This window comes from Fulmarus glacialis, unplaced genomic scaffold (assembly GCF_000690835.1).
Source record: "Fulmarus glacialis isolate BGI_N327 unplaced genomic scaffold, ASM69083v1 scaffold22189, whole genome shotgun sequence".
NCBI classification, from domain to species: Eukaryota; Metazoa; Chordata; class Aves; order Procellariiformes; family Procellariidae; genus Fulmarus; species Fulmarus glacialis.
In genome coordinates this window covers 42,847-54,250 of record NW_009233126.1, presented here as the reverse complement: position 1 = coordinate 54,250, position 11,404 = coordinate 42,847, and the positions used below count along the sequence as shown (strand labels likewise).

At 52.7% G+C, this 11,404-nt stretch overlaps 1 protein-coding gene across 1 annotated transcript; it reads left to right on the top strand.

Moving 5' to 3' along the window:
* The first annotated feature begins 174 nt into the window (after window positions 1–174).
* On the top strand, window positions 175–10,920 carry LOC104082198 (P2X purinoceptor 6-like). The gene is made up of 10 exons (XM_009585218.1): window positions 175–257; window positions 4,492–4,567; window positions 5,289–5,382; window positions 6,583–6,724; window positions 6,908–7,017; window positions 7,531–7,624; window positions 8,706–8,771; window positions 9,589–9,666; window positions 10,492–10,507; window positions 10,766–10,920. Exons 2-10 carry the CDS (start codon window positions 4,513–4,515, stop codon window positions 10,918–10,920), a joined length of 810 nt encoding a protein of 269 aa, XP_009583513.1. The 5' UTR covers window positions 175–257; window positions 4,492–4,512.
* Window positions 10,921–11,404: the final 484 nt, after the last annotated feature.

Genomic DNA, 11,404 nt, shown 5'->3' with positions numbered 1-11,404 from the left:
GGCGCTTTAGCCGTCCCGAGGGAGGGAGGTGGTTGGCAAAAGCTGTGGTAAAACCCTTTGGGAAGGGAAAGGCGACGTTAACATTGTGAATTACAAAGCCAAAAAAAGAAAATTTGTTGTTTGTTCTGCTGCTGAGGAGTGTGACGGTGTAAATCCCGTGCTGAAGGTGCCTTCCTGTCTCCTAGGGAGAAAATGTGCTTTTTCTGGTGACCAATTTCATTGCTACAGCAAAGCAAGCCCAGGGCACCTGTCCCGAGGTAAGTGAGCGCCCAGCGCTGCAGTTAGATTTATAAAGCCAGTCAGTGCTGCTGCTCTGTAGCTGTACAGGAACTCAGAAAAACCCAGTGCAAGACCAGACAGAAGGGAAAAATGGATTTTTATTCCAAACAAAACTGATTCCCCTCATTCTCATTGCTCCATAGATCTTACTTGCTCATTTGCACTTGCTCTGTCATACCTGCATGAACCAAGACGTGTATCCAAGCAGTCTGGCCAGAATCACTTGTGGTGACCAGAAGGATAACGGACATGGTCTGTTGGGTCCTTGCCAGCTCTCTGGGCTTCTTGAGGGCTAGTGACACTGTGTGATCTTTACAGGCTTTCTGCTACCTTTGGACAAGGGCTGCTCTGGGGAGGCTGAGCTGTGTTGCCCTGTTGCTATTCCATCTCTACACTGCAGCTGGCATCAGCACTGCTGTCCCCAGCTAATAACCTCTGTTACCTGTGCTCCTTCTTGAGTCTCACACACAATCTTGGTTTCTTGACTTGCTGCTCCATTCTTATAGCTTTGTTCTGCCATTTTTCCTGATGCTTTTACACACGCTCTGTGGATACCTGTGTCATGTTTCTTTTATAACTCTCTGCTGCAGGACTAGTATCCTCCCCATCTTGGTGTCCTATTTTTAGAAGGAATGGAGCACAAGGTCTAGGTGGTTTCCCAGTCAGCCAACACTTAGTGGTACATGTTCTCTGAGAGAAATCTTCCCTTTAAGGCTGAATTCAGGCCAGCTCCTCAACTGAACTCTCCCAGGCTGGACCCTGCTTGGCAGACAGGAGCAAATGTCTTTTAAGCTAAGCCACTGCTGGCACCCTGTGCCTGAGTCAAGCACTGTTTGTCCTAATGGTCCCTTCGGCTTTTGCTGTGGCCTGCTGTGCAGCGCCCAGCCTGATCCTGCTTCCCAGCTCGCCCTGTGCTGCAGGCTGCCAGGCTGGGCTGCTTTCCAAACGCAGCCCGCAGGCTGCGGAAGAGGATGAACGACCCCGGTTTTGGGTCGGGGAAAGTGGTACTAATGATTCCTCTTTAAAATGTTGAGAACTCCTAAAGTACTGATAGCTGCAGAAACATCTCCAGGGGAAGACATGTGCTGTAGAGCATTTCAGGACTCCCTCACAGGCAGTGACTGGCATCTCTGGATGTTTGTTTTTGCAGTGTGCAAGTCAAGGATACAGAGAGAGCAGAGCATTTCATCCCATTACAGTGCTGTGGTGTGTCTGGGTGCCTGTCACAGCCTTCACCCTGTGCTGCTCTCCAGTAGTTTCTCAGTTCCTGGCTTTGGGGCTGTAGCTGACTTTCATATTTGGAAAGCTTTGGAGATTTAGCAGTGACAGCTTTTGACTTTGCAGGAACTGCTGAATATTCTCGATTACCAAAGTATTCTGTGCTGGCAGACTAGGGAAAAGTCTAGCTGGGGTCAGAGGCAGCACCCGAACACAGGATGGGTTGTTTTAGCAGTTGATGTCTGTTGAGCTCATATCTGTGGCTGAGCTGTGACTTATCTCTTAGGGAGACCTTTCAGTGTTGATCTCAAATACTTTGAGTGGTTGGAAACCCTCTGCCTGTATTTGCAAGGGGCTCTGAAGGTTAATGAAGATGATCAAAATAGACTTAGAGCCAGAAGGTGTTAGGCAGACAGTGTGTCCACTCTGTCCAGATGCAAGCTTTGGGGCTAAGGGACCATTTCACTTAAATTATGGTCTTTAGCACATCCAGCTTAACTCTTACAGGTCCAGATGTTGCTGATGGATGTGCACATGAGCAGCACTGGTCCCAGCCCCAAGCAGCACAGGACTGTGTCCTAAGGGGATGAAGGAGGTGTTAGATTTTGGGAGAAACCTCATCCTGCTTTGGTCACATGTGGTGCTATTGGTTATTTACTCTCCAAGGAGGTTAACTTTGCTTCCCAGCCCCTGGTATGTGTCTGCATAGCTGTCGAGGGCTGGAAATCAGCAATTGTTTCTGGTAAGATTAAGAATAAAGTCATTCTCTACCCACATATTTGTGAATACAGAAAGTAAATATAAACCTTTCAGCTGTGAGGTTCCAAGAGTTTATGCACAGGTCTCTGTTGTCAACACAAGCACATCTTTGCTGCCCCTGTCTGAAATCACCCCTGTCCCAGAACACAAATGCTATGAACTCCAAGCAGCATCTGAGCTCTGTTGTGAGCACCTTGGGGAATGTCTTCTGAAAACTTGTAGTAGTTCACCTGCTTGTCAAGAAACCTAAATGTTCTAAATGCTGGTGTGCTCATGTTCCTGTCCCCTCCCAAACCTGCAGTTCTTGTGTAGATTCCTAGAAAAATTTGTTACTCCTAATTTTCCCAAGCTTTTAGACCCTTACACAACTAAGATGCAGCAATGGTTTAGAGAACTTTAGAAGCACAGATCCAGGGCCCTATGAGGGCTTTTAACTGAGTTTAGATCTCTTTGCTTCTCTCACAATGCCCTTATGGCACATGTAACCTGGTTTGGATCACGCCTGTGAAGAATGCCAGCACCGACAGATTTTTCAAGGCTCATTTCCACTAAAAGGTGGTAGGGGAGGTTGAAACCTTCTTGGCCAGGTTTTAGGTTTTCTGTAACGCCATCACAGTCTTCAGTACCTGAATCTCTCCTGCGCTTTGCAGCTTGCATGCCCTGAACACCCAGAAGTGTCTGTCTGCCAAGTGGCCCTTGTCATGTGTCTTGTTACCTGGACTTGGGAAGGGACTGACACACTCGTCTGCAAATATCTGTTGTCTGAGTCCTTCTGGAGGCTGAATCCATGATATCTGATTTGGATCCAGGATGACAAAGTGCTCTCATAAGTGCTTATTACAGCATTGCAGGTGGGTCCTGCAAGCTATGATTGGGCCATCAGTGGGGATGAGGGACATGAATCCAGTAGCCACCCCTCTCCAGCAGTCAGACAGGACTCCCTGGGCTTGCCCTTAGATACCTTGCCTTTCTCCCAGGCCCCTTCACCTCCTCGCTGGCTTGTCCGGCGGCCTGATGCTTGCTGTGAATCACACGTTCATGTGTATGCCTGCACTTGCCATAGCTGGTGGCACCCAGGCACACAGGCCCCTGCAACCTGTGGTCCCAATCCAGCTGCTGGCATTTAGACCCCAATACACACATGCAGAATAGAGCCCCTCACCCAGGAAAATAGTTAGAAATGGAGTTTAGTCCGAAGACAGGACGGACTGTGCTGATGAGGTGTGGAGCAGCTCTTTACATGCATCCAGTCCTTTGCATCCTTTTATCCCTCTATTTTCCAATGTTTTGTACATTGGAAAATAGATCTTCTCAGCTCACCTAGATCTCTCCCTTTCCATACCTTTTCTTCCTCCCCTAAACGTCCCATTCCATAAATGTCCTGTGCAATCCCAAAATGCTCTTCTCCTGCATCCCGTAATGATTCCCATACCACTAGGCAGTGCACCCCACCCCCCCAGCCCAAAGGTGCTTCAGAGAGCTGTTCCTCTCAGCTCATTATGGTGGGTTTCACACATGGAACAAGGGGCTGAGGCTGTCCTGGGACAGACCTTGGAGGGGCCCGGACAGACCCCCGCTTCTTCTGATTCCATAACTGGGGTTTCCCCAACTGCCTTGGGGCCTCTGTGCCCCTCTGTGCTTGGGGAGGTGGGTTTTTGATGAGGTGGCGGCTCCTGCGATGGCCTGGGAGTAGTTGGGGGAGGGTGTTACTCGTATTCCCCCACCTGCCATCATCTCTCTGTGTTTGAATAGGAGCTTTTTGCTGCTTCTGGCAATCAGGTGGGTCCAGAGTGAGGGTGAAGCTTTCTGTGTCTCTTGTAAAACTTGTGTTGTGCTGTATTTAGGGTCTTCAGCTCTTCCCCCGGGGAATTGTGGTGGTGCTTTACAAGGTGCTTAATGGGCTCTGCCATTAAGGCCCTCCTGAACCCAACTGTGCTCGTTCCCAGTCCCAGCCGAAAGGTCCCAGCTAGCTCCTAAGGCTTCCTCTGCCTCTGAGGTGGAGGAGGCGAGCGCTCCAAAGAGCATGGAGACAAGCCGAAAGGATTGCCCCTCAGAGATGCCTCTCTCCTCGTTGGCTGGAGGCTGCCCAGGTTCTGGACATGGTGGATGTCTTCTGTAAGCATTTGGGACGTGCTTGGAGAAACAGGACCAGCAGCGCAGAAATGTGGGTGAGTGACCGTGTGGCCTCAGGCAGCTGTGCAGCGCAGTAACAGCGCTTCTCTCTGTCTCTCTCAGAGCCCCTCTGTTCTCGATGCGATGTGCACAGAAGATGCAGACTGTCCCATGGGAAACCCAGTGGTTCGTGGCAACGGTACTGGGTGTTTTGCTAAAAAAACATAAAATCATTTAATTCCTCATGTTTGGTAGCAAATAGATCCACAAAGGTGCCTGACTGTCCGAGTTCAGTGCTTTTTGTAAGTGTGCACAACTCTCCAGCCATCTATTCTTGGCAAAACCTTACAGCGACCTGTCACAGCTGGACAAGCAGGTGCTGCAGGCACAAGGCACTGTCACAGCAAATATAGGGGTGCTTTTTTTCTGATGGAATGGAAACCAGTGTGCCGTGTGATTGGCAGGTTTTCCTTTTGTAATAAAACCTGGCTTTTATTTCATGCTGATTAATATTAGCAGCCCCTGTGAGTTCAGCTGGAAAAGGGTGTTTCAGCTCTGGGAGGTTGGTTGCCAAAGCTTTGTGTGCAGGATTGCCCCAGCTCTTTGTGTTCCCACCCGGGGAGCGGGTGGCTTCAGCAGCCACAGGGCAGGAGAGGCTGCGCTGGTCAGACAGGCGCTGGCAGCAGCAAGCAGCTTCTTGTCTTTGTAAGACAGCTTCTGTCATTCAGCCTCAAGGGAAGGTTTCACAGAGAAGTTGTTGGGTGGGGAAAACACTGAAGATGATCCCAGGTTCGTCTTTGTGGTTCAGGTTTTGAGAAGGCCAGAACAAGCCTGTGGCCAGAGCACCATCCCAGGAGGGGAACTGCAGAGAAGACGTTTCGAAAAGGAATAGTAAATGATATACATTGTCTCATTTCTAGGGATAAAAACTGGGAAATGTATGATGTTCAACACCACCCATTCCACCTGTGAGATCTATGGCTGGTGTCCTGTGGAGAACAACACCCTGCCCAGGTAAGGCACAGGGTGAGGGTACAGCAGGCGTTGAGAAGCTTTGGTTATTTCCCTCTATGCTCTGTGTAACCAGGGGCCTGATCATACTTGCCTGGGGGGCAGCCGGGCTCAGGGAGATCTCTGACATTGATCTACCGGTCAGTTAAGCCCAGAGAACTTCACACAAAAGCATTTCTTGGAACTGTCGATTGTAGCCGAAGTCCCGGGATCATGGAAGAGACTGCAGAACGAGGGGAATGGGGATGTGCCTTGGCCGCTGTGCAAAATTTGAGTTCGTTGGTGGTTGTTTTCCAGGAAACCTCTTCTGGCTGAGGCGGAGAATTTCACTCTTTTTATAAAAAATACTGTCCACTTCACCAAATTTAACTTCTCCAAGTGAGTATGACGCTCCTCCAGCTGGACTGCGCATGCAGCCTAGTCCAGCCGCTGCGCTGAGCTTGTCTGCCTAGGGGCTGAGCAGCCGAGGCATCCAAGAAGCCCTGTGCCATCTAGGATGGGTGGTGGCTTGGGCAGTTATGGTTCAGGATGGTGTGTTCAAGAGAATGCTGGTCGCTTCAGCGGCATCTGTGTTTGCAGATGTAAGAGCAATGGGATGGGGAGCCCTCAGAGAGAGGGACTGGTGTCCGTCTGCCTGTATAGAGCACTGCAGACAGAGCCAGACAAGGCCAGTCATTCCCAAGGGTCTCATTTTACCCCATATATTTTTGCATTTTAGTCCCTGCAAAATGGTTTCGCAGAGGCCCAGTAAAGGGCTGCACTGGCCTCACAGCCCTAGGCATGCTGACTGTGCTGCCTTACTCTGGCAGGAGACGTGGCTTGGGGCAGCTGAACTGCCCCTGCTATCACCCCTAGACCGCTAACTCAAGCTGGGTCATTACATCTCACAGCAGTGGGAGCTGGGTGCCGGGGAAGAAAGGAGAAGCACAGGCAGAGATGGAGGAGAGGAGCTGGGAGGGGAAGGACCATGGCAGGTGCTGTAAAGGATGATAACTCCATGTGTGATTCCTCTGGGACGGTTTCCCTCCACTCTTTCTCCAACTGAGGCTTTAGGAGAGGCGATGACTATCTCCCCCCGAAGCAGGAGCATTAGTGGTCCCACTCCAGTGGGAGGGTCTCCTTTTCAGTCCTGCCGCAGGGCTCCCTGACCTCCCACAACCCACTCCACCCATGACAGCTCCCCCTCTCTCTCTCCTGTCTCAGATGCAATACTTTGCAAACCAATGACCCCACCTATTTCAAGAGCTGCACGTATGATCCGTTCTTCAACCCCTCCTGCCCCATCTTCCGTGTCCGTGACATGGTGGAGGCAGCTGGAGAGACCTTTGGAGACCTCGCACTGCTGGTACTTATTTTTTTTGAAGTATGGAAAATGACTCCAAATTCCTCAAGGATATGGGCAAGGGGTGGGGGACAGGACTGACTCCTGAAATGCTAAGGGAATGTGTGATCTGTGAACATCTGAACAGTAAAGAACTCAGCAAATCTCTGATCTCGTGCTTCTCCTGGAATGAAATGTGTTTTGCAGGGGGGGAGCATTGGAGTTCGCATTGAGTGGGACTGCGACCTGGATCACTCTGCTACCCAGTGCCAGCCACAGTATTCCTTCAGCCTGCAGGACAGGAGGTACAATTTTAGGTGAGGATGCTGGGACAGTGGCCACACAGGCCTGTGGGTCGAGCACACAGCAATTGTCGAGATCTTGATTTTCCTGATTGATGCTTTGAAAGGAGCAGCAGGAACAACGGGATGTGGTAACTCAGCGCAGGGTCTGTCAGTACCAGGGTGCCATGGTAGTTCCCACATCTTGTAGCTCTGCTCTGTTTGGAGCTGTGCAAGGCATTACCTGCCTGAGGGTAGGGACATGTGGCTGTCCATGCCTGTGCTGACCCTGAACTGGACGCACTGGGAGCTGTGTGCTCCTAGCGACCTCGGGCTGGGTGCTGAGTGGACACTGATGCCCTGCTGCTTATGCCAAGCTAGTGAGTTATGGAAGCACATGCATCACCTACGTCCCAGCCTGCTGGAGGACACAAGGCATGCAGAGGCACATGGTAGCCCCAGCAATCGTATGGCACTGGCAGTCCTCTTCCCTCACTGCCTGCGCAGGTCTGCCATGGCTGTCTGAGCCACGTCCAATGTCTCTCGCAGAACTGCCTCCTACTACTGGGACTCCCAGCGGCGGCTCTACCGGAACCTGCTGAAGCTCTATGGCATCCGCTTCGACATCTCCGTGCATGGCCAGGTACCATCTCCTCTGCAGACCCCAACATGCGCAGCCCTGGCGGTCTTGTCACCAGGGCTGACTCCTCGCACCGCTCCCTGCTGCTCTCTCCTGCAGTCAGCCCCATGGCTTCCTGCTGGTGTCACTTCTCCCCACCCCGGTGAGCTCTTCACCTCTTTCCAGAGTTTTCCAAGCAGAGCAGGAAAAAACTGTCTCTCCCATTTGAAGAGAAACTTCTTGGTAATGTCCTGAGCAGGGAGGCTTCCCTCGTTGAGGATCTGACATGGGTGTTGTGAAGTGCTGGGCCCTGTAGGCAAGGTGAGCTTGTCTGGGCAGAGGGCCTGTTGGCATCTCTGAGGGTCTCATGGTGGCAGCACCCTGGCAAAGATGAACCTGGACAATTAATCCCTTCTTGATTAATTGTACCCTTGGGGAGAAAAGGCATGGGCATGATCATGGCTAATGCTACTCTGTGCAGCATCACTGACAACTCAAATCTCAACTGTGCAAGATGGAGCCTGTGCTGAGAGGACTTGCCACCCTAAGAGATGTCCACAGCTGGTCTGTCATGCTTAGCAGTGGCCTTTTCACCTGAAGAGTGGAGGACACAGTGCAGGACAGGGTGCACCACTTCTGGGTAGTGAGACCAGGTCCAGGAGGTGTGGAGCAGGAGAGAATAGCCAGGAGAGAGACAGGAACCCGAAAATCTCTTTCCTCAGAGATACCAGACTCATTTGAGCAGAAAGGGGCACATCACATCAGGGCTGTGTTTGCTGTTCGCTGGGATGTAGTTCTGTGGGTGGCAGCTGCTGGGGTCCTGCAGCAAGAGGCAAGCTCCCGCCACACATGCAGGAGTAGGTGGGTCACAGTAACCTCTGCTGCCACCGAGTCACGAGCTGCCTCAATCCCTTCTTTGACAGCCAAAGGGGTTTTGAGCCAAGGCATTAGCAGTCGGGTTCCCGCAGCTGGGCACAGAGAAATGACCCCAGTTTCCTCCAGCACCTCCCCGGCTTTAGGCACGCTGCCCAGCGGGGCTTGTCCCACAGCCCTCTCACTGCTATCTACCCGCTGTCTTCCCCCTCCACCCACTGTTTCTCACCAGGCCGGGAAGTCCATGTTATTTCCTGCTGCCGTGAGGTTCGGCACCAGCATCGCATTCTTTGGTGCCGTGAGTACTCCAGATATGCTCTTTTCCTCCGATCCGTGGGTTGGGATTTGCCACTCATCTGTTCTGTCCCCTGCCTGCCTGGGTGCAAGGCTTCCTGGGTGCCTGCCAGCCCCGGAGAGGAGATTGGCTGGCAGGGTGTTAGCTCCTGTTTTCCTGTTTGTGATCATTAGCAGTAATGACGCTGCTGGATCAAGGGGGCTGTCAGGGGCACATCTCATGGAGCTCGGGTGTTTGTGTTGACCCTGGGAAGGCACATCGCTGGAGCATTGCTGGCTGATCTGCTTTAGCTGGTCTAGCCAGCAGGAGAGAGCACCTCCTCTCTGTGTTTCTCCCCTGACTCTAAAGGGAGCCAGTGTCTGGCTCCAGCACGGACATGGCGTTGCGGTCATCGAGACGGGGCAGTCCCTTGTAGAGCAATTCTGTGGCTTTTCCCTTTCAGCAGAGTAACGGGGAGCCTGGGCTCCCCCACCTGCCCCCTCTTTCTTCCCAGACGTGCTCATCTCAGTCCCTTACATGGCTGGGACGGCAGCTCTCTGCTGGACCAGCCCCCACCCTGTGTCCATACATTGCAGCCCAGATGATCACGTCTAACCTCCTGTGCAGCTAATGGGAGCAGGTTGGGTCAAAGAGGACTTAGTGGAGCTGCCTGGGTGGCCTGGGCTGGAGGCAGGTCAGGCTTGCTGCCCCCAACACTGGCCAGGTGCTGGAGTTTGGCCCGCAGCCGGCTACAGGGCTTCGTGGGAGCCAGGGCAGAGGGCCTGGCACTCCTGCAGGAAGTTTCACTGCTGACTGCCCTGCTGCGTTTGTCTGTCTCCAGGCCACGGTGTTCTGTGATCTGGTTCTGCTCTACCTGGATGCAAAGGCTGACTTCTATTGGAAGGAGAAATTTGAGGAGGTAAGGATGGGGCCACTTTGGAGAGATGAGATTGGAGTGAAGTTTTGCAAGCAGATTTAATTATTTTCTGCCCCTTGGTTAAAACTCAGTTCACAAGATCTGGGAAAACCCTGGTGGAGCAGCTCTTAGACTTCGACTCTTGGGCTTGGTGGCTGGTCTGAACTGAACTTGACAGAGATTAAACTCTTACAAGTTTAATGCCAACAGGCAGCAGAGTGGAAGAGAGGGACCCAGCTGGTGCCCAGACTGCAGGGAAAGCTGTACCACGACCTCAACCACTGTTAGACAACAAGAAGTCCCTGAGGGGACCTTACCGTAGAAACCTGACCCAGCTCCACATTTATTCACCCTCTTCTGAACTGAATCTGGCTGAACTGCATGTGGAGAGAGGGCAGCTCTTCAGAGTGCGCCCCGGTGCTGTGTTGGTGCCGATGCTGCAGTTCAGCGACAGGTTTTCTTGCTGTGCATGATTCCCAGTTTGGCACTGCCCAGCCCTGGTGAATCAGGGAGTCACAGGGTGTGGGCTGGAAGGCCCTCGCAGAGCAGGAGAGCTGCCAGCCCTAGCTCGGGTCATCTTCGGCTTTATCTGGCCAAGTCTTAGAAACCTCTGAGGACAGAGATCCCCCAGCTCCTGGTGAACCAGGGCTGCACCATCCTACTGGGGGAAAAAAAGTAGTTCCTAATGCCTGATCTTAAATCATGAGTGGGAGTCTCAAACAATGAATCTGGTCGCATGAGCAGGGACTGAGCAGAGCAGCGCAGAACTGCCTGCCTGGGCTGTCCCCTTGTCTCTTGTATACTAAGATGCCCCTGTTCATTTCGCAGGCAAAACCCCCTAAAGGTAAGACCGAGGCTGCAACTTAGGGACATCAGGAATGCTCTGCCACAAGCACCCTTCACTCCGGAGCAACCTCCAGGTAGATGCGATGGGGGCACAGCTGTGGCCCAGGTGGAAGTGGCCCAGTTCTCAGGGCCCGAGTGTGTGCTGCTGGAGTTAGGGTCTGCCTTTCCTGGAGAAACATTTGCGTCAGCAGAAGTTCTTGGCTCCTGGAGCATAAAGCCATCCCTTGTGCAACTCCCCAAGCCACCCCTTGTGCAGCTACCAGCACTGACCAGCCAGTGACCGAGCAGAGCCGTGCTGCGGAGCTGCTGCAGGAACTAGAGCTTACTGGGAAGTGTCTGGCCCATGCTCAGCACAAGAGCACTTTGCGCTTCTTCATGTTCCAGGTGGCCATAGGCCTTGATTTCACGTGAAAAACAGGGATGCAATGAAATAAAGCTTTCAGAAAGCAGGAGGTGGCTCTGCTCTGTCTCTAGCTGTGGGGGTGGCTGCGAAGGTTTTGTGGTGCCACTCTTGCACCTTGCAGGACCCTGCATGCTTCCAGCTGGGATGGCTTTGCCCAGATCCTCAGGAGCTCCCCAGGGCGTAGCAGGGCTGCCCCCCCTCCCCACCCCCACTTGGGCTATGCTCAGGGAGGGTTTAAGAGCTGAGCTTACCTGGGCTGGTACTTGCTTGCTGGGGGGTGCAGTGGTTCCTGCCAGGGCTGATGCTCAGCAAGGACAAGTGCTGTGGGGTGAGCCTGAGCATTTCAGAGGTGCTGAACCCTGCACTCCCACTTGCCCTGGGCTGTGTTGGCCTGGTGCAGGGTGGGGATGAGCCGGGTCTATGCCCGTGGGGTGCTCCAAACTGCCTGGCTCAAAAACACGGTGTGTGGAGGCGCAGCAGGTGTCCAAGCAC

Bases quoted from the DNA above. Each gene is read 5' to 3' on its own strand.
- LOC104082198 (XM_009585218.1), top strand. From the start codon at position 4,513: ATGTGCACAGAAGATGCAGACTGTCCCATGGGAAACCCAGTGGTTCGT. The intron at 5,383-6,582 runs GTAAGGCACAGG...CTCCTGTCTCAG, and splicing joins GAGAACAACACCCTGCCCAG to ATGCAATACTTTGCAAACCA. The intron at 8,772-9,588 runs GTGAGTACTCCA...GTCTGTCTCCAG, and splicing joins GCATCGCATTCTTTGGTGCC to GCCACGGTGTTCTGTGATCT.